The sequence below is a fragment of the Panulirus ornatus genome, chromosome 37 (genome assembly GCF_036320965.1).
Source record: "Panulirus ornatus isolate Po-2019 chromosome 37, ASM3632096v1, whole genome shotgun sequence".
NCBI lineage: Eukaryota > Metazoa > Arthropoda > Malacostraca > Decapoda > Palinuridae > Panulirus > Panulirus ornatus.
The window spans coordinates 28,179,192-28,205,723 of record NC_092260.1 but is presented as its reverse complement, the minus strand read 5'-3'; the positions used below and the strand labels follow the sequence as shown (position 1 = coordinate 28,205,723).

The 26,532-nt window shown below is 39.3% G+C and overlaps 2 protein-coding genes across 5 annotated transcripts in view; one reads left to right on the top strand and one right to left on the bottom strand.

Moving 5' to 3' along the window:
• Positions 1–10,938, top strand: part of mRRF2 (mitochondrial ribosome recycling factor 2) — a 34,461-nt gene extending 23,523 nt beyond the window's left edge. For 2 of the 3 annotated variants that reach the window (XM_071684082.1, XM_071684083.1), the window contains exons 12-16: positions 231–377; positions 1,748–1,848; positions 2,373–2,558; positions 4,764–4,910; positions 6,276–10,938. In XM_071684082.1, coding sequence (XP_071540183.1) covers positions 231–377; positions 1,748–1,848; positions 2,373–2,558; positions 4,764–4,910; positions 6,276–6,446 — 752 coding nt within the window. In that variant the 3' untranslated portion in view covers positions 6,447–10,938. Of the gene's footprint in view, positions 1–230; positions 378–1,747; positions 1,849–2,372; positions 2,559–4,763; positions 5,230–6,275 lie in introns of those variants that run through there. The other variant, XM_071684084.1, reaches the window with a different exon arrangement.
• On the bottom strand, positions 10,364–24,483 carry Miox (Myo-inositol oxygenase). Of its 2 annotated transcripts, none has more exons than XM_071684089.1 (7): positions 24,330–24,483; positions 20,936–21,124; positions 20,192–20,395; positions 18,817–18,953; positions 15,103–15,237; positions 11,395–11,490; positions 10,364–11,228 (listed from the first exon to the last, which is right to left on the bottom strand). In XM_071684089.1, exons 1-7 carry the CDS (start codon positions 24,369–24,371, stop codon positions 11,120–11,122), a joined length of 912 nt encoding a protein of 303 aa, XP_071540190.1. In that variant the 5' UTR covers positions 24,372–24,483; the 3' UTR covers positions 10,364–11,119. The 2 variants fall into 2 exon arrangements, with proteins under 2 accessions (XP_071540190.1, XP_071540191.1); XM_071684090.1 differs by lacking the exon at positions 24,330–24,483 and adding an exon at positions 23,182–24,256.
• Positions 24,484–26,532: the final 2,049 nt, after the last annotated feature.

The following is a 26,532-nucleotide window of genomic DNA, read 5'->3' as shown; positions in this document are numbered from 1 at the left end:
GATACTAGATGTGTGGGTGTGCTGAAGTTGGGCATGAACTGCTGTGTTTGATGAAGGTTCTACATGAGTCACCATACTAGAAAAAGATGCAGTAGTGCGAGTTGGGTAACAGCATGGAGGTGTGTGTGCAGAAATGCATGGATCATATTGTTGTCACTGCATAGGAGAAAAATAAATACGGCAGATACATATATAAAATAATCTCTTTATATTTTGACATCATTTGCCAGGCATGGGAGAACTTCACCTCAACATCATTCGGGATCGAATCCATAAAGAATTCAAAGTGGAAGGAGAATTGGGTCCATTACAAGTGGCTTACAGAGAAACACCAAAAGCCTTATGTACCCACACCCTTGTTGTTGATAAGATGATCGGTGAGTATATTTTTTTGCTTTGCAAGTTTAGCTAAATCATACTTGCACATTTGACAGTAATTAGGAGCATTTGATAATCTTCAGTATTAAGACATGAATATTTGATTATCTTCAAGATACTTTTGCATGGACAGGCTTCTTTCATGTAATATAATCCATATTGATGACAACAGAGATCTTCCTTTTATTGTAATCTATAGATGTAGCCTCAAATAAATTTAATGGAAGTGATGGCATTGAGCCTGTATGATGTGGATTACAGATTTTACATTTTACATTTACATTCATAACTTATCACTTGATTTTCTTCAACTGAAGGTTACCATAGAAGATTTAGATTAATTAAAAAGTTTTATATTTTATATACTTGGGGATAGGGGAGTACTACTTATGGGTCACCATCATATTGTATCTGAAGACTAACAGGGGCAGAAGCAGGGGGCTAGAAACCTCTGTTCTTTAAGTGAGGAGCCCAGTAAGATTTGTCCTCAGAGGGTTGTTTCATTGTTTATGTTTGTAACAGTAAGGAAAAGAAGGGAGATATAGGTAATAAATTTGATGAGAGAAACTTGGAGCACCTAGCTAAGTAAAGTTGAGGGAGATGGGGTACAATGGTTTAAAAATGTTCAGTTGGGGTAAAGTCTGAGATTAATGGGAGGACAGAGATGAAAGAAGGGGTGGCACTCCTGATGAAGATTTTTTTATATAAGACTTTTAAAGAATCCAAAGAAGTGAGTTCAAGACTGATGTGGTTAGGATGAAAGTAGACTGTGAGAGATGGCTGGATGTTGGGGCCTATATATTTGTTAGAGAGAGAAGTGATGAATAATGGGGTACAGTTAGGGAGGATCTGAATGAGTGTTTTGGTAGTTTTAATTACGGACTGAATATTGGTGCTATAGCTTTTGAAGGTAAGGATGGCTGATTTGGTAACCAAGGGTATGATTAGTGGGCTGATTGATAGGGTTGACCAGGTGCTGAAATAACTGGTTCATGTGGGAAATGAAAAAAAAGGGCATAAGAAGATCTATTTATCAGAATTGGAAGAAGGGTGGTAGGAAGGAAAGAAAGAAAAACAAATCTAGAGGATTTGTTGATCAGTGAGCTCATCCAGGGCATATGAAATTGTTAAGGTAAAACATGGAGAAATCTATGTGGCTCAGCTGTGGATGGTATGCTCTTGTTTTGGCACATTATTCATGACAGCAAGGGATGGGATGTATGTAGATGAGGCCAATGTTCATTTTTTTCTGATACTACCTTGCTAAAGTGAGAAAGGCACTTGATTTAAGAGAAAATATTCTTTTGCAACATTTTGAAGCTTGTAAAGTTCAATATTGTTTGAACATGTACATCCATTTCTTATTCAGGTGATAGAAGACAGCAAGTGAAGTTGACACTTTCCATTGAGCCTCAGCCAAACCATAAGTTCAAGTCATTAGAGCTTGCTTACTCCAAAAACAATCAGGAAGTAAGTTATCTTCATTCTGGATGTAAGTTATTTTCTAATGTTGAATTTCCTTTTTTATATATTCTTAGAGATAAGAGAGAAAGAATATTACTCATATATTTCCAGTACTTTGTAGAAGCCTTTAGAAGTGGGGAGGCACTTGAAATCCCCCCATCCTCTATTATGATTTTCTAAGAACAGGAAAAGAGGAAGGAGCTCAGTTATCTGTACTTAATGCTATCTCACTAAAGCAGGAAACACTAAACAGGAATTCAGAAAAAAGACAGTTGAGTAACATTGACTTTTATATATTTTCATTTTCATTTTTGATTAATTACTAACATGATTAAGAAACTGTAATTATCATTTAAGAATCCACCTTTTTTTCAGCCATATGAACTTTCATCATTGTTGCTTTTTACTAATACCTCAAAGCATTACATAAAGCAAAATCAGTTTTGTTATCATTATTATCAATTTATTATAATTATTATTATTATATGATACGTTTTATATCAAAAAGTGCTTTTTATTTTCTGGATCAGAATCTACATGCCATCCATCGTAAGCATATGACAGCCCTGAACCATGGTGTGAGTTCTGCCCTGACCAGTGGACCTGTCTTAGGATTCCCAGTAGTGAATATCCAGGTTGCCCTACATTGGTGTGATGTTGGTCGTGGTACATCAGAGACCATGGTTTTTGCTGCTGCAGCTCAGTGTGTTCACCAGGTAGGGAAGCTACAATGTTCTTGACATTGTTTTTGGAAGTGTATCTGCATGTATTGTAGGAAGAAGCATTCCAAGTTTTTTCATACTTGATCGCCATTTCCTGCATTAGTGAAGCAGTGCCAGGAACAAACAAAGAAGGGCCACATTCACACATTCACTCAAATCCATTCTCTAGCTGTCCTGTGTAAGACAATTATTAGACTGTCCATGAATCACTTTGCTGTTTGTTAGGAAGAGGTATTTCATGGTATGTTAATTATTAGACTCTCATAGCATTCTTTTGGATGGAGTATGATTCCCAATGTTAATAGTAAAAATGTTAAAGTGCAAAGGCATAGCAACCAGTATGACTGGTTTAGCAGTGAAATATTTGATAATGAAAACCATGCTTTTAATATGTTCCCCTTTAAGATGAAGGGTATTTGAGTAGTAATGAAATAGTATTTTTTCTATCATGGGCTCCAAAGATGTATGGCTGTCTTCCCCAGCTTCCACACTAATATACTATATTATCAAAATTTTACCAGAAAATATCTCATATTTTCTAGTGGACATGTCTTTGGACTGTTTAGAATTAGTCAGGGGTATAGCACCGTGTGGCTTACTTTCAACACATGGCAGCACTCAAGTTAAGACTTATGTTAAAGGATGTTACATTTTTAATAACTTCATTATGGGGCAGAACTTTAATGACAAATGAAAGTCAGCAAAATTTGAAATATTATGACCCATTTGAATGACAACAGTCATTTAAACCCATCACAACATAGACATTTATACCTTGGCACAATGATATGCATAAAAAATCTTGGTATACTGCACATCATTTAAACCCACTACATACACAGCATGTGTTTGTGGAGATTGAATCGTCCTATATTGAATACAGAATCACCCCAAAATCTCATCTATTTACATTGTGGGTTAACAGGGTTGGGCCATTAGGGGAATGTGTGACATAATCCCACCCCAGTGATCACTGAATTTGCTAGGCCTGAGGATTTTCCCACAGGCTACTCAGAGTTGTGGCTGACATGTTATATCTACTCATGTACTTGCCCCTAATGAGTAAGGGAACCATCTATGTATTTAAATGCAGGTTGGAAAATTTTTAGTTAGCAGCATCCATGTACCCTTTCCTCTGTTTTGTACATGGGCCCAGAATGTGTGGTTTTACTCATGTATATTCACTCTTTTGACTCCAGTTTCAAAAAGCAAGGGCTGCATTTTACTTATGAGTGGTAAGTGCCCACAAAGTTAAGTTGGTTAACAACCAGAGCCCAGAAGAGACATATTTGGCCTATTGCTACATCTGTTTCCAGGCTCCCTAATTATTCCTTCCTTTTAACAGTTTCCCTGTCCTTACTGTCAATTGTCCTTGTTTTCACACTTTGATTGCTATTTACATAATTTTTTATACTGCTAATATCTACAATAATCGTCAAAACACCTGAGCTCAATTTATATTTCTTATGTTTTATCATGGTCAGAGATGAGAAAATACTTAATATGGCAAAGATGTATTTAAGCAAAATGATGATAAGTAACATGACTTGGAAAACATGAAAAGTTTCATTTCTTAAAATGTTATTCTCATAATTTTCTTGGGAGTTCACAAAATCTGATTAGAATTCAGACATGCTTTACCCTATTGTGAGAAGAAAATGTAGGGTATATATGATTAACTGTAAAGAAACAATGTGTTATATTAGCTGGATAATTCAGTTTTTTTTTATTAAAACTGTGCTACTAACCTAGGTATGTAAAGCATGAAAAAAGTATGTATTATATGCTGTGTTTATTTACCCAACCCCCATGGGCTTGGGTAAGCTCATCACCCAGCTCACTCCTCTTCCCTCATGTTTGCCAGAGGATCATGGTTATTTTTTTATCTTGATTTACTAGGAATTAATATCGCTTGCACATTAAAATACAAGAAATAAACACTACGTGCAGAAACTTATACTACTGTACTTATGCAGCAGTCAAGGTAAACCATGGGATAATCCATAGGGCTTGGCATTGGATGGTAGGTTCTATTTTCAGAACATAAGACAACAATGAGAGAGTAGGTATATGCAGATGAGGCTACTTTTTCTTTATTCCCAACGCTACCTCATTAAGATTGTGGAAGCATTTAGGTATAAAAGAAAAAAGGCAAGTTATTTGTGATATTGTATTGTAAATCTAAAATTCATTTTTCAGTTACTACAGAAAGCTCAGTGTCAGTTGCTTGAACCGTTCATGGAGATGGAGATAGTCACCCCTGAAGATTATACTTCTCCACTTCTTGCTGATATCACTCACAGAAGAGGAAACATTCTTCATTTCACGCATCGCCAAGATATGAGGGTAAGTCTTGGAAGAAAATGTAGTCTTTCTCATTCACATTTTACTTTTAATTTACACCAGTTGGTCACATCGATATTTAATGAGCATGATGCATTATCGGTGTAATTGGAATGATGTGAATAATACAAAAGTCTGAATTTTCATATAAAGCTGTGATTATGTTGCCTTTTCCTCATAAGTATTATGCTACAGTCTCACTGTAGTAAGTTTGCTACCCTGGGCAGGCCTGGAATTGCCAGAAGTTGCCAAAAGTGACATCTCCCATTTTCGGGTTTAGATTAGTTGGATGAGTGCTTGATGTTTTTCACTTCATTTTCTACCATTTAGAAAAGTTTTATGAGCAGATATCCTCATGCAATTATTGTATATATTCCATGTTTTTAGCTTTCTCTAGCTTCGTCACTTTTCCTAGAAAGAAGTGTTCCATATGACAATGATTTCCCTGATCAGATTTGTTTTTAAGGGTTCTCCTGTGACTTTAACTCTTTTTCTCACTTTTTTTCCTTGTGTTTTCCCAGCTTCAGTGTTATAAGCTCTTTGGGTTTACACTATATTGTTATATGATGCATACTTTTCCATCATCTGTATATCTCTTACCTGTCTTTACTGATGTACAGTTCTGAATTTTTTGCAATAGTTGTACAAATTTTGCTTTTTCATTCTGTATTTCTGATGCTTGTTCCCACCTGGAACTCCCTCAAAAGGGTGGCTAGAGGAATAGAATCACCATAATTAGTAAACTCCACTGCTGTTTCTTAGCCTTTATGCCTCACCCTTAACAGGTCACTCCCTGGCAGAGGGCAACTCTCCATTCACATTTTCATCACTTTTGCTTATTCTGTTCATCCACAGCTCTGAACATTTCAAAAGTAACTTTATATCTTTTTAACAAGTTTCTTGTGTAATTTCTTGTTATAACTTCTGATTCTTCTTTCTTTGCATCTTTCAAAAAACTGTTCGCTGTTGATATTATCAAACTGGCTTAAAACTTGAAGCTTGTGACTTGGCGTCCCTATTTCTGGTTGGCAGTTAAGTAGCCTCCAAACTCCCCTTCTAACTTTGCTTATTTATTTGAAACCCCATCTTTTTTGGCCTTCGCTGGACTGCTCTCTTCGATCTTTGTGGGGAGTGTGGCTTTTGATAGGTGTATGATTGGTGTATTAGAGTTTAAAACTGATCTGGAAGGATGGTTGTTTGGAAGCAACCAACTTATGTGATCAGATGAGATTTACACCTTTCAGCAGTAGCCATCTACAAGGAATTAGGGAGATTGGGTGTGTGCATCTTATATGTAGCATGTAGAGTGATTGATGTTACTTTTACCACTCTAAAATCTTGATTACCATTTTATTCTTGTTTCAACAGGTACTCACTGTAGAATGCCCTCTGTCTGAGCTAATGGGTTATTCAACAGTTGTGCGTAGTCTTACATCAGGCACAGCAACTTTCACAATGGAACTCTCTGACTATCGACCAATGAGTCTTGTTGACCAGGCAGCAGCAATTGAATCCGTTACAGGATTTTTTCCTAATTGAGGGCATTGCTAGTTCTTGAATAGACTTATTACAATTTACAGGAACTGCACTGTAAATTAGTTTTATGCAGAGGAGTTTATGAACTAAATTGTTTTTTGATTCTTGACTTAGTAATTCACTTTGATGAAAGATCACATTATATGTAAGATTTTTCAAAACTAAAATGGTTCATTGCTAAAATTATAGAAGAATTTCTAAACTGAATTTAGACATGAATATAAGATACAGTACATCCTCTCAATCCTAGATTGATTGGTGTGCAAGGGTTTCATTTTCAGACTTCTCTGGGTTTTAGGAGAAAAATTGAACACAATATTTTTGTTCCTTTGATAAGTGTATTATGTTGGATTTGTGTAAAATATTTTAAACATTTTTATTTCATGTAGTATTATTATTATGTCTAATCATTATCTTGTGGAGGCGAAGGTGAGGATTTGTAGAGGTTTTCAGAAAAGAAGAGAGAATGTTGGGGTGAAGAGAGTGGTGAGAGTAAGTGAACTTGGGAAGGAGACTTCTGTGAGGAAGTACCAGGAGAGACTGAGCACAGAATGGAAAAAGGTGAGAACAAAGGACGTAAGGGGAGTGGGGGAGGAATGGGATGTATTTAGGGAAGCAGTGATGGCTTGCGTAAAAGATGCTTATGGCATGAGAAGCGTGGGAGGTGGGCAGATTAGAAAGGGTAGTGAGTGGTGGGATGAAGAAGTAAGATTATTAGTGAAAGGGAAGAGAGAGGCATTTGGATGATTTTTGCAGGGAAATAATGCAAATGACTGGGAGATGTATAAAAGAAAGAGGCAGGAGGTCAAGAGAAAGGTGCAAGAGGTGAAAAAGAGGGCAAATGAGAGTTGGGGTGAGAGAGTATCATTAAATTTTAGGGAGAATAAAAAGATGTTTTGGAAGGAGCTAAATAAAAAGCGTAGGACAAGGAAACAAATGGGAACTTCAGTGAAGGGGGCTTATGGGGAGGTGATAACAAGTAGTGGTGATGTGAGAAGGAGATGGAGTGAGTATTTTGAAGGTTTGTTGAATGTGTTTGATGATAGAGTGGCAGATATAGGGTGTTTTGGTCAAGGTGGTGTGCAAAGTGAGAGGGTTAGGGAGAATGATTTGGTAAACAGAGAAGAGGTAGTAAAAGCTTTGCAGAAGATGAAAGCCGGCAAGGCAGCGGGTTTGGATGGTATTGCAGTGGAATTCATTGAAAAAGGGGGTGACTGTATTGTTGACTGGTTAGTAAGGTTATTTAATGTATGTATGACTCATTGTGAGGTGCCTGAGGATTGGAGGAATGCTTGCATAGTGCCATTGCACAAAGGCAAAGGGGATAAAAGTGAGTGCTCAAATTACAGAGGTATAAGTTTGTCGAGTATTCCTGGTGTTAGAAGCAGTGAAAAGTTTTTATCGAGGATGTAAGGAATGTGTACGTGTAGGAAGAGAGGAAAGTGATTGGTTCTCAGTGAATGTTGGTTTGCAGCTGGGGTGTGTGATGTCTCCATGGTTGTTTAATTTGTGTATGGATGGGGTTGTTAGGGAGGTGAATGCAAGAGTTTTGGAAAGAGGGGCAAGTACGCAGTCTGTTGTGGATGAGAGAGCTTGGGAAGTGAGTCATTTGTTGTTCGCCGATGATACAGCGCTGGTGGCTGATTCGTGTGAGAAACTGCAGAAGCTGGTGACTGAGTTTGGTAAAGTGTGTGAAAGAAGAAAGCTGAGAGTAATTGTGAATAAGAGCAAGGTTATTAGGTACAGTCGGGTTGAGAGACAAGTCAACTGGGAGGTAAGTTTGAATGGAGAAAAACTGGAGGAAGTGAAGTGTTTTAGATATCTGGGAGTGGATTTGGCAGTGGATGGAACCATGGAAGCGGAAGTGAATCATAGGGTGGGGGAGGGGGTGAAAGTTCTGGGAGCGTTGAAGAATGTGTGGAAGTCGAGAACATTATCTCGGAAAGTAAAAATGGGTATGTTTGAAGGAATAGTCGTTCCAACAATGTTATATGGTTGCGAGGCATGGACTATAGATAGAGTTGTGCGGAGGAGGGTGGATGTGCTGGAAATGAGATGTTTGAGGACAATATGTGGTGTGAGGTGGTTTGATTGAGTAAGTAATGTAAGGGTAAGAGAGATGTATGGTAATAAAAAAGAGTGTGGTTGAGAAAGCAGAAGAGGGTGTTTTGAAATGGTTTGGTCACATGGAGAGAATGAGTGAGGAAAGAGTGACCAAGAGGATATATGTGTCAGAGGTGGAGGGAATGAGAAGTGGGAGACCAAATTGGAGGTGGAAAGATGGAGTGATTTTGAGCGATCGGGGCCTGAACATGCAGGAGGGTGAAAGGCATGCAAGGAATAGAGTGAATTGGAACGATGTGGTATACCGGGGTCGACGTGCAGTCAATGGATTGAACCAGGGTGTGTGAAGCGTCTGGGATAAACCATGGAAAGTTCTGTGGGGCCTGGATGTGGAAAGGGAGCTGTGGTTTCAGTGCATTATACATGACAGCTAGAGATTGAGTGTGAACGAATGTGGCCTTTGTTGTCTTTTCCTAGCACTACCTTGCTCACATGCAGGGGGAGGGGGTTGTTATTTCATGTGTGGCGGGGTGGCGATGGGAATGAATAAAGGCAGACAGTATGAATTATGTACATGTGTATATATGTATATGTCTGTGTGTGTATGTATATGTATATGTTGAGATGTATAGGTATGTATATTTGCATGAGTGGACGTGTATGTATATACATGTGTATGTGGGTGGGTTGGGCCATTCTTTTGTCTGTTTCCTTGCGCTACCTTGCTAACACGGGAGACAGCGACAAAGCAAAATTAATAAATAAATATCATTCAGTGTTAGCTATGCACATATGTAAACAAAAGGTTCACAACCCAGAGTGCCATATTTTTTCTAATGGAACTTGGACGAAACCTGAGCACAAGAATGTTTTCTACAGTGGGATCTGGAGGGTCAGACATTTCAGAGTAAAATATCTGGGTTTGAAAGGATGTACTGTAGCAATTTCTTTAATTTTCACTATTTTGTTTCCTAATGTGGTCAGTAACTTGTACAAAATCACAGGTCAACTGTAACTGTCACAGATTACAAAATGCAATATTGGAGTATCAGTAATTTATCAGAGTTTTAAGCATGTATTTTTTTTTTTATTTTGTATATAACTGTATCATATTTGTAAATAACTTTCTCTGATTAATAATGATTCTCTGTAAGTTGCTGAAATATGTGTACATCATATATTACAAATAGAGAAATTCAGTTTGTCTGTTATTATGAGTCCTTGATATACTGAATGATGAAATTTTTGAGGGATAATTTGCTATGGAAAAACTTTTGATGAGTCAAAACATCATTTTTACGTATTATTATTGATGTAACTGTCGAGTAAGTGTGGTGACAGAAATAAGCATCATAAAAAAAGTTTTTAGGAGAAAATGGGTAATTAGGTAATGGGTGGTGGTTTGTGATGGTGTGGACAAAATTTTGATGACTGAAAGCAGAATGATTATAGAAAAGTCATGTGAAGAGAAGATAGTGGTAGGAGACTAACTGGACTTGAGAATGGAGGTGAAGAGAAGATAGTGGTAGGAGACTAACACTGGACTAGAGAATGGCACACTTTAGGGAAAATAAAGGAAGGTGTTAGTTTTCAAAAATAAAGAGGTTTGTGAAATATTTTTGATGATGGAATGTGGATTTTCAAGGCAGAATGAGCCAAGCCAAGAATGATGGTATTGTAACCATGGTAGTACAAAAGAGTAAATATAACAGAATTTTGCTGGCTTTGGGATAAATCATTAAGACATTAAGAGATTAATGAAGATTTGCAGGGAGGGAACAAAAGTGGCACAAGTGGATGATTGAAAGGTGCTCTTAAGACAAGGTCATGTGATGATTGGGCTATAAGATGGGAAAGCAACTTATGTTACTTTTATTATGATAATGATCATTCATTTCCTCTGCACAACAAAAGTCTATTAATATGAAAGGATACTTTTTCTCAAAGTTGCAAAAATTTTTCATGCATATCAGCCTCTCCTGTCTAAGCAGGTAGTGTCAACAACAAGCAAACAAGGGCCTCATTTTAACACAATGGATTTCTAGCTAGTTTTCAATTCTATAGTGTAGCTTTAATACAAACATGTACAACCACTAATGCTGCTGAGTCTACTCTATTCACATCCTTGATGGATGATGTATAGTACATGTTACCACAGCATAAACAGTAAAACTTCAGAAGAGATTAAAGAATTTAAGTAATTATGTACGACAGGGGAAAAATCTATCTGTATGTCTGACTCAAAAGTAACAGTAAATTTAAAGATTTCTACAGTATTTTGTATCAGTTCACATTTCATAATAACTTTTCTTTTGTTATATTAATGTCCCCCTTCTCCCTCAAACTTTTCTAATAGATTGGTGCCCACTGTGTTAGGTATGGTAGCATGTATCTGCAAAACCCTTATACTAGTAAATGCTTTCAGTGACACCATTTCTTAAGCAGTTTGTCTTTCCCCCTTCTATATTCATATGAGCTGTCATAAATTTTCAATGATCTAATTATGTCATTCTGTATATTTATTGTGGTCGAGCACTCATAAATCAGATGCAGGATTAACACAGTCCAAGTTGTGTTTCAGGGCAGTCCTTTTTAACAGAGATACCAGGGAATTACCATTTGAGTTTCCCTGGACAGTACTTGTCAATGAGGGACTGGTAGTAAGGCTGAATCTCTTTCATGTTAGGTGTCTCCTCCTTTTTTGTGTATAGATCAAATTTGCTGAAAAAATTAAGCTACTGATAATATATTTTCGTGAAATTAGAACATTTAATATTCTATTGGTGAAAACTATAGCTCTATGTATATCAAATTCGAAGTGGTAATGGTATGTCAATGAATCTTCATCAAATAATTGATCTTGATAATCTAACTTGACCTGACCTACCTGAACTCTTTAACCCATGGAAGGATTTCCAGATCACGATTGTCACACAGATGCATGTAATCTCCACTACAGTGCCATGGATAGAAAGAGTGGAACCTGCAATATTTGTCCATGTTATATGTAAACTGTATGTTATGCATGGAAAAGATAATTTTTGTAGAGAGAATGACTGAAACTCTTCTTTTTCATACTTTATCATCATTTTCCAAGGTCCCACCGACCTTTCCATGGATTACCTTGGATGCTTCACATGCCCTGGTTCAGACCATGGACAGCATGTCGACCCCTGTATACATCATTCCAATTCACTGTATCCCATGCAAACCTTTCACCCCCCTGCATGTTCAAGCCTTGATCACTCAACATCTTTTTCAATGCATCCCTTCATCTCCATGTTTCATGTTAGAGCATTATTCAAGAAAGTATTGTTGCCTATAGTATAGGGCAGTACCTTCTATCTATCTATGCCTCTGATGTCTCCTTGCCCTTGGGATCTATCCCCTTGGTGGGGATGTGTTGGCCATGGCAGAAAAATCTTCAGGATGTTCTGTCCAAACACACCAACCTAGCATATTCAATCCTCCTCTCACACCCCTTCCTGGGTCCCTCTCCAGTATATTTTCTCTCTCCTTTCCTGAGATGCCAGCTGCCTTCTCCTCAATCTATTTCATTATACTTTGCTCCTAGTTTTTTTTTCAACCTATCATCTATCATCCTTTCTGCATGACCAAATCATTTCAAGATATCTCACTTAACTTAGTTTGTGATACTGCATTCCATATCTTTTCTTCTCTCTGATATTTCATATTTTCTATATAGTCGCCATCAGCCATGTAAGGTGAATTGGTGAAAGGCTTGTGGTGAAATGTAGGTCTATGTCACAGACTTTAACTTGCATGTTCACAAATGTTTTCAGTTGTTAACTGTTACTACTGATTTTTTCAAAAAAGTTCCAACTTGATTTCACCATTTAAATTAGCTTGTAATTTTGAGAATAGTGCTTCACCATTCATATGATGGTTTACCAGTGGTTCTAACTTGTTACACATATTTTTTGTAATGTGAATCTATGAAGCTGATTGCCACAAATGTACAAGCAAAAAAATCCTCTTGGGCAAGCCTCTTCTATACACTTCTCGTTTTGTCCACCCCATACATTAACACCATAAGCACCCCTTATAGCTCAGCCTGAATGCTAGAACTGTCTACTTTGTTCCACATGTTTCATGTTTCACATCCAAAGGTTAAGTTAAAAAGGGCTATACTACGTTGTCCCTTAGTAATTTTTTTCTGCTTTCATGTCACAATCTTATCTATTCTATGTGATCGTGCAAGGTCTACCATTTTATTTTTCCTCCTGTTGAGAACCACCATCTTACTCTTCCTTACTAGCAAATGCCTTCAACTTTCTTCTTTTACGCACCATGTAAAACTCTTTTACCATCTGTTATTTCTCTTCAGCCAGCTAGCAACACCAAATCATACATCTTATTATCTTATTATACTTAGTCACTGTCTCCCGCGTTAGCGCAAGGAAACAGATGAAAGAATGGCCCAACCCACCCACATACACATGTATGTACATAAATGCCCCCACATCCACATATACATATGTACACATTCATACTTGCTGCCTTCATCCATTCCCATTGCCACCCTGCCGCACATGCAATAGCATCCCCCTCCCCCATGCAAGGTAGCCCAAGGAAAAGACAATAAAGGCCACATTCGTTCCCACTCAGTCTCTAGCTGTCATGTGTAATGCACCGAAATCACAGCTCCCATCCCACATCCAGGCCCCACAACACTTTCCATGGTTTACCTCAGATGCTTCACATGCCCTGGTTCAATCCACTGACAGCATGTTGACCCCGGTATACCACATCATTCCAATTCACTCTATTCCTTGCAAACCTTTCACCTTCCTCATTATTAATGACCAGGTCATTCCATCCAAATTAAGCTTTAGCCTTTCTCAACAAATGAAGGGGGTGAGGCACAGCTAAATGACCTGACAACAGAAAATGAATGAAGACACTGCCTCACAGATAATTGTGAATTTAATGATTACAGAGCTGAACATCCACCATTAAACAGAGGTTTGTAAAACATAAAAGTACACAACCACTCCAACAAATACCATGTATACAAATGAGAGAAAGATACAAATTTGTACACCTAATAATGGAGACCTCAAGTTTGCTACAATTATGACATATAATAATTGTAAATGAGGCAATCTGTGCAGGGTTTCCTTCCCCCAGTAAAATCAAGCGGAACATAGAAATAGAGAAAGAGAAACGATGGAAAAATAAAACAGTGAAAACAAATGAAGACAAACAGATAAACATGACTGATTTGTCAGATGGAGCTGGAGGCAGGAATGAGTAAGTCGAAGGAACATTCAAAGGGAAATAGGTGGAATGGAAGGATAAACAATAAAACAAACTATTCTATTTTAGTACTGCGAAACCTATGGTAACCGCCATGCAGTTCTGCATTGAATCTAGATGTGTTTTTACAAAACTGGGACAAACAACATGTTGATCTAACAAGATAAATAGCCCAAATTATTGACAAATCAGTAAAGAATGACAAAATATAGAAAAAAAAGTGCTGGAAAGCCATGGAAGACATACCTTAATGTAGAGATCCTAATATGGGGAAATTCAAAACAAATTTATATCAATCAATATGATAAGGACAGGGGATGTTGATTCAGGGCGGCAGGTTGAATTTATGTCTCTCGAAAGTTTAGAGGGTCTTGGTGGATTTCTGAGGGAATATAGATATCTAATTTGAGTGAGTCAGTGTTCTATGTAACTATGTTACTATGTTCTATAGTAACTATGTTACTATGTTTGCTGTTGCTTGAGTAGTGTCAGGGTGCTGTGACTGTGAAGTCACCTACACATGAGACACCATAGTTTCCAGGAGGTGATGGGATGTCATGTAAGAAGTGACTGAAAAGGGTCACAAAAAGAGCTTAGGACATTGAGAATTTTTGTGCTAAAGCCACTGTGAATAACTAGTTTGGTGGCCGGTTATGAAGATGGATGACTATTTGTTCTTGTGGAGGGTGTGAAGTATCTTTAGCTTGAGGGTCTATTGAGGAATGGGATGTTTCTTTTCATATGAACATATGCACTTATGGATCAATATTATGGATAGAATGAAAGGTTTTAGCAACTTTGGCATGATGACAGACAAAGATTGTGGTACAATGAGCATGAATGTTTTGCATGGAACAATTAGCATAAGTGTCAGTAAACATTAAGATAAGGATTCTAATACATTCCAAATTCATCAGGAATGATGAATCTTTTTTATCCCAGCTTCATTAAAGACAAAAGACAAATTGTTCCATGATTTTTCAATATAAATTATATGGCTGTCCTCAATTGGGAGAATAGGAACTAAATGACTGACTTTTTCTTTTACAAGAATCATTCTCATTCACTTGAGCACCAAAGGAAATGGATCAAATGCAAGTTTTTTAAAGATTAATCTGCAGACAGGCTACATGCACCTATTCTAATTCATAAATAAAAATTATGTAAACAAAAGATATCTGATGATATATGCACATTTTTCAATGAGTATGATCGTCAGTTAGTAGGTTATTATTAAGAATGGAAGCAGGATTTCAAATTTTCAACATATGATAGATACATAATGTCAATTTCTCTACATATCATCTTTACTTACCTGATGATGTATAGTGCTTCTTCAGGTAATGTACTCTTGTTGTGCTTCAAAACCTGGTACATGTATTCATCATGGCCCCAAGACATTAACACATTCTTCAGGCCACAGTTAGGCTCATATATGCCATACTTGGTGCTGTTGAAATGAAACATAGGGATATAAATATACTATTGTATTCTTGTATCTACTCAATGAACAGAATATTCAACATCATAATCTAAAATGTCCTTCAAAGAACATTACATAGAAAAAGCATGTGTATATGTATGTTATATGTATGTATGTATGCAGTAATCTCTAGCCGCCACATAAAAATAAAAAGCCTACCCCTGCCTCACACTTTAGCAACCTACACTCACATGTCCTCTTACTCCCAACAAACAAAACACAGAAAAAACATACACACTGACATGGCCCAATTATCACTTAACAACTGCTCTTCCAACTCAGTCTTAAGTGTCAACCCACCTAACATATGCCCATCTGAAACTACACTCCCCAAACATCCATGAGTTATACTTCCTTGTCTACACTCTGGACATATCCCAATTCATACCACCACTACATACAGCGATTCAACTGGTCTCAAGACCCTTCATGAGCACAAATCAACTAAAACACTAAAGACACTAAACAGTTATATCTTAACTGCTCTGCACTCTACCCACATAGCCAAACTCATATTCCTACAACGTATAATCTGTAGTCCCATCCAATGAATGTGGCCAACTTCCTGAGTGCCTGAGTGGTGTGGGAGTCCCAGAGAAGATCAATGGCACTCAGGGGGTAGGAAGTTAGTATTGATTAGGTGTGGAGGAAGATCAGAGAAGTATATGTTATCATTTTTCCTTTCATTATTGTGCTCTTTCTCGTGGGGTAGGGTGGCATTGGCAATAGATGAAGGCAAGTAAGCAAGTTATGCATGTTTATGTATTATTTTTTTTTTTTTATTATACTTTGTCGCTGTCTCCCACGTTTGCGAGGTAGCGCAAGGAAACAGATGAAAGAAATGGCCCAACCCACCCCCATACACATGTATATACATACGTCCACACACGCAAATATACATACCTACACAGCTTTCCATGGTTTACCCCAGACGCTTCACATGCCTTGATTCAATCCACTGACAGCACGTCAACCCCGGTATACCACATTGCTCCAATTCACTCTATTCCTTGCCCTCCTTTCACCCTCCTGCATGTTCAGGCCCCGATCACACAAAATCTTTTTCACTCCATCTTTCCACCTCCAATTTGGTCTCCCTCTTCTCCTCGTTCCCTCCACCTCCGACACGTATATCCTCTTGGTCAATCTTTCCTCACTCATTCTCTCCATGCAACCAAACCATTTCAAAACACCCTCTTCTGCTCTCTCAACCACGCTCTTTTTATTTCCACACATCTCTCTTACCCTTACGTTACTTACTCGATCAAACCACCTCACACCACACATTGTCCTCAAACATCTCATTTCCAGCACATCCATCCTCCTGCGCACAACTCTATCCATAGTCCACGCCTCGCAACCATACAACATTGTTGGAACCACTATTCCTTCAAACATACCCATTTTTGCTTTCCGAGATAATGTTCTCGACTTCCACACATTCTTCAAGGCTCCCAGAATTTTCGCCCCCTCCCCCACCCTATGATCCACTTCCGCTTCCATGGTTCCATCCACTGCCAGATCCACTCCCAGATATCTAAAACACTTCACTTCCTCCAGTTTTTCTCCATTCAAACTCACCTCCCAATTGACTTGACCCTCAACCCTACTGTACCTAATAACCTTGCTCTTATTCACATTTACTCTTAACTTTCTTCTTTCAATTTTGAGCAATTGAGGCCTGAACATACAGGAGGGTGAAAGGTGTGCAAGGAATAGAGTGAATTGGAATGATGTGGTATACTGGAGTTGATGTCCTGTCAATGGATTGAACCAGGGTATGTGAAGCATCTCGGGTAAACCATGGAAAGTTTTGTGGGGCCTGGATGTGGAAAGGGAGCTGTGGTTTCAGCGCATTACACATGACAGCTAGAGACTGAGTGTAAAGGAATGTGTCCTTTTTTGTCTTTTCCTAGCGCTACCTCGTGGGGGTGGGGTGTGTGTATGTGTGCTATTTCATGTGTGGTGGGGTGGCAACGGAAATGGATGAAGGCAGTAAGTATGAATATGTACGTGTATATATGTATATGTCTGTGTACGTACATGTATGTATACATTGAAATGTATAAGCATGTATATGTGCGTGTATGGGCGTTTATATACATACATGTGTATGTTGGTGGGTTGGGCTATTCTTTCGTCTGTTTCCCTGCGCTACCTTACTAACGCGGGAGATGGTAATATAGTATAATAATAATAATAAAAAAAGATACATAATAAGATATATATATGATATTACCAAACTCCATCCGCTGGTAACTGGTTGCACCACATGTCAAAAGTTACTTTCAATTGGGCTGTATCATTTTCAATGGATGTAAAGGAGTACAGTCTTGTTACGGACCTTTCTCCATTTCCTTGCTCCTGACTGAGGGACAGCCTCAAAGATGCAGGAACCCCATAACAGTAGCTTGGAGTTGTATAATTAATTGAACAATTATCTATTCATTGGACTGAACCAGGGCATATGAAACAGCTGAGGGGAAACCATGGAGAATGGTTGGTCATGGATTGAGGGCTGTGGCTTCAGTGAATGTAAGTAAATGAGGCTTTTTCTTTATCTGTCTCAGGTGCTGCCTCACTAAAGTGGAAAACAGCAGACAAGAACAAAAGGAAAAATATGTAAATCTGTGATATGCATTACACATGATAACTAGAGAATGGATGTGAGTGGATGCTGCCTTTCTACCTTGCTAATGTGGGAAGCATTGATCAAGTATGAAAAAAAAAAATAGTTTTTTCATACTTATTTGCTGTTCGCTAGCTACAATAGTAAGATAGTGCTAGGAAAGGATGATGAAACAGAATGTACTTGTTTAAATTCACTCTTTAGTGGTCACATATGATGCACTTCAGCCAAAGCCCCACAGACCTTTTTGTGGTTTCAATGGCTGCTCATTTTATTTTTTTCAGTAATATGGTTGCATATTGGGACCACATCTATAATGGATTAGGATTAAGTTTTAAGGCAAGTTTTACGTGAATCCATGCAATTTTCATGGTTGTCCTCTGTATATAAGGTTCTAAATAGTTTACTAATGAGAAAAATTGAGGTTTCCTAACCAATAATCAGGACATCCTCAGAACAGTTACATGGCCACAAGATAGGGAAGATACAAAAGGCTAGAGATAGAGACAAAAGATTTACTAACGCTGTTGGGTGTTGAGTTTAATCACATTTCTAAAAGAAAAGCTACCCTGCAGATGTAAACAAAAAATGATAACCATCACTGGCAAGAACAAGAATTAACTGACAAATCCTCCACATAAACACCTTCTACTTCTCACAGCTGCCATGTTACTGACAGAACCCTACTTACTGACAGCAGAAAAAGCTTAGTCCAAAAGAGGTGCTTATGAGTTTAAGATTATCTTACATAATCGTTAGTATTGGTCTGGATGAAGCCTGTTACTCCATTAGCCATTTAGTATTTATGGCTTATGTTTTTAGATATGTCAGTATATACTGCTATTTCACACCTGTTACTATTACTGTTATGTTGTATTACTTTTATATAAAGTGATGCAAATCATATGGCAACCTACTTGAACTTCGGATTGTGAAGATCAGGGTTGTTGTGGAAGGTGGAGTGGCGGAACACAAGGGACTCGGGAAACTCACAGCCCACTACGAAGGTGTCACCTACTGTTGACCACTGGGGCTCTCCATAAAAGGCCATCACCTGATTGAGCAGGGAAACACAGTGATGTTAAAAAAGCTGGATAAAGATGGCATGCTACAGGAGGTTAGGAGCTTAGGGGATTGACATTACTATTACTAGAGGCTGGAGAGGGACAGGGTGTGTTAGTGGAGGCATATATATATATATATATATATATATATATATATATATATATATATATATATATATATATATATGGGATAGGGGAGAAAGAATACTTCCCACGTATTCCCTGCGTGTAGTAGAAGGCGACTAAAAGGGAAGGGAGCGGGGGGCTGGAAATCCTTCCCTCTTTTTTTTTTTTTTTTTTTTTTAATTTCCAAAGAAGGAACAGAGAAGGGGGTCAGGTGAGGAAATTCCCTCAAAGGTCCAGTCCTCTGTTCTTAATGCTACCTCGCTAATGCGGGAAATGGCGAACAGTATGAAAGAAAAGAAAAGATATATATATATTGCAAGAGGCCACAGTAGTGCGCGTGATCTACAATATGCATAAAACCACAGGAAAATCTAGGTTTAATTTTCCAATGGTTACATAAATATATATATATACATATATATTAATATATATATATATATATATATATATATATATATATATATATATATATATATATATATATATATATATATATATATATATATATATATATAGGGGAGAAAGAATACTTCCCACGTATTCCCTGCCTGTCGTAGAACACGAAAAAGGGGAGGGGGGGGGGTTGATTAGCTGGAATCCCTCCCTTCCTGTTTTACTTTTTCAAAAGAAGGAACAGAGAAGGGGAACAAGCTCAGTCACCTGTTCTGGAACGCTACCTCGTTACGCGGGAAATGGCCTGGATGTGGAAAGGGAGCTGTGGTTTCGGTGCATTATACATGACAGCTAGAGACACGGTGAACCAATATAGCAATGTTGTCTTTTCCTAGCACTACCTCACGCGCGTCCGGGGGAGTGGGGTGTAATGTGTGGCGGGATGGCGACGGGAATGAATAAAGGCAGCAAGAATGAATTGTCTTGAATAATTCACCTCTTTTCTCAATATCTATTTTTGTCCTATCTTATATTCATTTAAGAACTGCCTGCATGGAGGGCACTGTTCACGATTGGAGCCTTTTCATCATCAGATCAGCTCTGCACTCATGCCTTTAGCAGGATAAACTATCTGTCCAAAGTTAAACTGTCCAAATCATAAGCAACAACATACATCGCTGCTTCAACTCCCAGTACCCTTGTCTCTTACCTTGCCCAAGTCATGGATGAGGCCTGTCAGGTGGAACCAGTCCTCATTGGGGAACACCTTGCGGATGCGCTCAGCAGTCTGGTAAGCATGGATGATGTTGGGAACATCAACGTCAGGGTCACTCTCATCCACCACATTGTTGAGCTTCTCCAGTGCCTCCAGCACTGTTGCCTCAAATTTATTGAACTTGCCCCAATCACTGAGCTGGTGGAAAGGATGAAGGTAGGCATTAGTAAGTTGTTGGGAATATCCGTGTTGGTGAAAATTTACACCACTTGCACTGGTGGGGGGGGGGGGATGCGTGCAGCAATTGATGGGGAATGCTGGCAGCTACCATTGTTGGAAATGCATACCACTGTTGGGAAGCATGAGCAAGTACTTGGCAACATTAGTGATGATAAGTAAAGGGAATAGTGCTGGTGGGCAAGTTACGCAGAAATACTGCCGGTAGATGTGGAGTAACTGGTTACCCTGGATTTGATGGTGATCTCATCCTTCCCTCTACGATTACAGTCTCATTTGCTTAAGTAATCTACTAATTTGATTTCATCGATTTCATTCTCTTTTTTCTCTCTTCCTCTTCCGTCACTCTCCTTCCTTCCTTATGCCCTTCTTCGTCTCCTCATTATCTTCAAGACACAGTCAAGCTAATGGTGGGTGTGTATCTTAACATATGTTGGTTTCAACTGTTGATGCCAGTTCCTCTTTAACTCTCTCTTTCCCCTCCTTTTCATCTTTCCTCACCTTCCTCTTGACAAAGTCAACACACTGGTGCGTGTGCATCTTGAGGTAGGTCTCCTTCACCATCTTCTGCCTGGGGTCCTGCGAATCCTCGATGAAATTGCGGAACTGCCATCTACCTGACTTCACAGCCTCTTCCGGACGGAACACCAGCGACGGGTCTAGCATCAGCACTTTCTCTGAGGCTGACTCCTGTCAGAGGAAGGTTGCAGGTTAAAGCGGGTCTGATGGTACTGGAGATTGGAATGAGGTTGAGGGGAAACTGGGGTAAGGGAGGGGAAGCCTGGGGCAAGGAGAAGGGTAAGCAATAGGTCAATAAACAGAAACTTCAGCACCCTGGGAGGCAAGGGTCTTCAGAGTAGGCCTAAGGGAATGGGGAAAAACCACGAGGATGAGAGTATGTGATGGACGGGACTGGGGAATCTAGTGGACAGAGTAGGAAGGAAGGCTTAGGCAGAAGGATGAAGAGTAGGAGACTTAGGCAGGAGAGAAAGAGAGTAAGGCTTAGGGAAGGAGGAGGGGAATTAAGGTATAGTATGAAGGATAGCGTAGCGGGCGGGGTGTTAAAGTGTGAAGGTACATATAGCGTACGGTTGGGGTATGGTCCAGGGAGGATATACCTAAAACCTTCCAAGAAGGCCAGGATGTGGGTGTATGCGACCAACAACAGTGTTGCCTCGGTAAATAAACAACCTCTGTAATGTAGTTCGACCGTGTGGTGAGTACTGGAACACAAGCTCTGACTATTGCGTGAAGATTAGGGAGAGGTGATGTTATTGTGCAGTATGGTACATTACAATTCATTGTGCAATCTGTATACAGAAATTCATACATGTCACTGTAGTAGTGTGTGAGTGCTGGTGCTGTAAGCGGGGCCCACATGATGCAATACATCCCTGATATACATACAACTAAGCTCGTATTCACTCTTTCCTCATAAGTTACATGTGAGGGAGAGGCATATCCTGTGAGGAACACGTATCTCATTTGAGGGACTGGTGGACCATGTGAAAGGGAGGTAGATGATGTAATGGACAGCTGGACCATGTGAATGAGGAAGGTCGTGTGAGGGAGAGGTAGATCAGATGAAGCAACAAACTTATATTTCATCATCAACTTAAGCCTAATCAAAAGGAATTTTAACTTGTAATCTAGTTCATGAGATCCACAATACACTAATAGGTAAAGACTGTATCAATTCACTATTACGTGAAAGTTACACTTAGTAGACATAACAGAAATGCAAGTATGCATAAAAGCAAACAATATATTCCACATAATCGTTCATAAACATATATAGGAATACATTAATACAAGCATTGTTCTCTATGACTGTAAAACTGTCTAAAGCCAAATACATTAGAATAAAACCAGATATCATTTTCTCTTCATCGCATAATAGAAAATGACAATATTAGAGTAAGGAGGATAATAAACACCATAAGCTATTTGTACGGTCTTGATCAGTGGTTAGCCATTTGGCGCACCGCAAGAAACTACCGGTACAATTTCTTTCCAAATATTCTCTCCGATAGTTCAACAACTGTAAAATACTAACGCTAGTGGATGATGGGGATGATGGTGGTTGGGGACTGAAACACACACAAAAGAGCAGAAGTTGGAAATGAAATGCCTGGGGACAATATGTTGTGCGAGATGGATTGTGCCTGTGAGGAATAACAATGTAAGGGATAAGCGTGGTAGTAAGTGCAATGTGAAAGAAAGAGATGATCAAAGTGTTTCTGAAATGGTTCGAAAATACGAAGAGGAGGAACTAAGAAAAGCTGAAAAAGGAAATCTACTTGTTAGGGTTGGAGAGAGGATAACGGAGGGGTACCGGGTTGGAGATAAATATATACGTTTATCAGGATACAAAGGCAGGTAAACTGTAATGTTGACAAAGTTGGGTGGTGGTAGAGGTTGGAGATAGAGAAGTCACAGAGAATCAACATCAGTAAATATCGACAGACAGCAAGGTACAAGTACCTGGCCTGAGCTGTAACGTTTGAACAATCGTCTTCATCTACTTATATCTTATCTTTATCTCCGTTCTTTTTTTTTTTCAAGATATAAGTTAAGTACATACAGGCTCACAGTTCCCTAATACAACGTGTCCAGTCTGTTAAACCTAACCATGGGCATCCATGCTAACAAAATCTTACTTTTCAACTCTGTACACTACGAGGATTCGTTAAGCGAGGCTAAGTGGTTATACTCACCTGTGTTTCGTTAGAAGTGAAGGCACCTACCTGCTTCACAAGAATCCTCAGGGGTTAACAAGATCCATCGTCCTCACAGCTCTGTGATGACCCAGGTCCTGGCCCTCGGCAATCACCCACAACAATGTTCTGCCAAGGGCACCCAACACAAAACTCCAGCACATACCGAAGACAAAAATGCAACCTACAGAAATAACCTGAGTAAAAAAGGGAGGAAAGGAAAAACAATCAGACCGATCCAAAGGCTAAACCTCAATCCGATTATCATGCACCATCAAGAGAATCGTGTCATCAATACCTTAAAACAGAAAACATTTTTCCCTCACGAAACTAAATTACTCATCAGAAAAGTAAAAAAAAAAAAAAAAAATCAGATACTGCACAGACTCCTATCCAATTCTGAGAGCACTGGACATGTTTTGCAAAATTGCTGCGTTTGGAGGACATCAAGATGATAGTAAATTAATCCTGTTGTTGCAAAACATATTCTAAAGATGCTGCCGTGTTGACCAAAACAGTGATGCTTAGGGTGGTGCTATGTTCGCTACAACAATAAGGTAAACATTCCTCTTTATACCAGTAGGTCTGATGATATTCACACATTCGTATGTTGCAAGACAGGAACAGATAATCAATATTTCCCAATAATCATGATAATGGGCAGACTTTCAATACATCTCTGTTTGCAAAACTGGATAAGATGTTCCAAACAATCCTAATAACGAGAACACTGAGGTAAATATCAGGTGCATTTGCAAAGGTACGTCTGACATCCCTGTGTCTGACTTTCAACACACTCCCACTTTAAAACACTGGGAGAGACGTGTGTGTCCATGTTAAATAGAGAGGGTCGAACTTTCAGTATATTCCTTCTGGATAAACCTACAGGAGACAGTCAACACCTGCCACAGTAAGAGGATGGAATGAAATAAAGCCTTACACAGTTTACATTATGACAGTGGTAGTCGTGCAAGTTGACAGATGACTGTAATAGTAGTTAACCTAAAGCGACAACATTGTCCCTCTCTCAAGAGAGAGGGACAGAGAGGAGTGAGGGATGGGTACATTAAACAAAAGGCAAATACAAAAACAGGTGGAGATAAGTAGACAGTAGTAATCAAACACGTATACACTCAAGAACGGAGAAGGAACTGGGAGTGTGGACGGAGTGGACTTACAGCCATGGCGGAGGCTTTGCAGAGTGTGAAAGACAGGGACATCGCTCAGTTTTATATCCATGGCTAGTAGACTGGGTCGTCCACTGTTATCGGCCCAACTCAGTTCCAACTACTGCAACGAGGCCACGTGGCCCACACATCAGTGCTGCCAACCTCACCAGACACACATTCCCATCACTAACAACACGGCGTACTGTGTCTCTGTTGACCTTCTCTTCCCCAATACTGCCACCGTTACCCATCGACCAACTGACCTTGAGTCTCAACTGATGACATAAATGTCTAACTTCTGTTACTCTTACGATAGTTTCACCCAAATAGATTCCTATTTTCAGTATCGATTGATATTACAGGAGGTCGATTCCGACAACCAAGTTCATATCATATCCACCATGGAAGACCCATGTTCTGTTTGTAATGTTTCGTAACCCAAAGCTGATTAGTGTAGTCACGGTTTATTTTCAAGAATAATCCATAAGGCTGTACGACAGTCTTCTAAAATCTTGAGCCATCCAATATCATACACCTCGGTGTCACATTTAGCAGAAACAAGTTCACTTTCGTTTCATCACTTTCAAAATTTTCTACGACCACTGGGATCACCTGAAAGTTTTATATTTACAGTTATAAGTATGATGGCATACTGGTTTACAGGTTCATCTTTAAAAGCACACAATAAACTTCAACAGAGATTCCAGTTTCTAGTTAAAACGGAGAGAGAATGATACAGTAACACTTCATTCTTCACAGGAAAGACTCTATTCTAACTAAAATAGTTTAACATTTAATACGTAATTAAAATTATAGGTAAGGGGGCCATCATAAGATTTGGGTGAACTGAATGACAGGCTCATTCGAAGAGACATTCCTGGTTTGAACAAAGGATCGCGTTGAAGCAGTCGGACGACCATAAGATAATTTTGCACTCATGGGACCACCAGGGCGATCGGTGTATCTGTACTCTGGCACACTGTGTACTTTGCGTTCTTAAAGGTCCGCCCATATGTTGATGTACATTCATGAGTCAAAACGAAACGAAGTATAGTCGTAAAGAAAAATCAAATAAAACTTTATCTTCTAATTATATCTCCATATTCTCAAAACGCCAGCATGTACTGAGGGCATGTTATGATCCATACACCCGTTGGTTTGATAGCGTGAGGAGGCGAGGCAGTTGATTAGCCAGGAAGTACACGATCATGTTATCTATGACGCCACCTTCACTGCGACACACACGCCCACTACTTCCATCAGGGTATATCAGAATGAACAAGGACGGAAGAGGAATACAGAAGCATCACAAAGGGAGGACAAATTATATAATAACGTCGAAGAGAACTATTGGTCGATTGCGACGCAGGGTTTTGACAGCAGTGCAGAATAGCGCGAATGCGCATTTGATATTACAGCGTACTTAAGGATTGTATTAAAAGTCGTACCGTTGTGTTGAGGGATCGTACTGCCATGCTGAAGAGTCGTACCGTCGTGCTGAAGGAACTGACGTACCAACTTGCCGAGTTTTCACGGCTGTGCTGCAGGTGTCACTGGAGGAAGGTGTTGCAGAGACACGTAGCTCTGCTGAGAGGGAAGAAGGTATTGCTGAGGTACGGTGGCTGTCTGCAAGTGTGCAGATGTTGCCGCGGTCCAGTGGCTGGGCTGTGTCTTAGAGCAGAGCTAAAGCGCTGCAGAGGTACTGTGCTTACGCTGCAGGAGGAAGATGGTGTTTAGTCCCCGTGGTGCTGCTATTACTGCAAGAGAGATGACGAGGTCTACGGACGAGAGAGAGAGAGAGAGAGAGAGAGAGAGAGAGAGAGAGAGAGAGAGAGAGAGAGAATCACAAGGTGCTACTGCTGAAGGCGGTGCTAAAGCCCTATCGGTTACCCAGGAGGCGCACGTGTGGACCGTCCTCCAAGACGCGAGCTGTGCGTATATTATGAAGTATTAGATATGACAGGGGCTGAGCGGGATGTAACTGGGAGGTGGGTACACGCCAAGGTTACACAAACAACAGTTCACGTGGTAACATGGGAGACGGGAGAGGGTTTTAGAGCGACGTTGTGGAGGTAGGGGGTATGGCTACTGTTTTTAAGTCTACCGTTAATATTGTCCTGTTTGTTATGCGAGGCAAATGCATATACACACTTCCTGACACGCATAATATAACTGCTGTGTGAAATATATAAACATCCACAATTTCTCGAGG

Coding starts and splice junctions, on each gene's coding strand:
- Miox (XM_071684089.1), bottom strand. CDS start 24,371: ATGTCCCTGTCTTTCACACTCTGCAAAGCCTCCGCCATGGCT. Junction 15,238..18,816: donor CTTCACAATCCGAAGTTCAA/GTAGGTTGCCAT, acceptor TCATTTCAACAG/CACCAAGTATGGCATATATG. Junction 11,491..15,102: donor GAAGCACTATACATCATCAG/GTAAGTAAAGAT, acceptor CAAATATTGCAG/GTTCCACTCTTTCTATCCAT.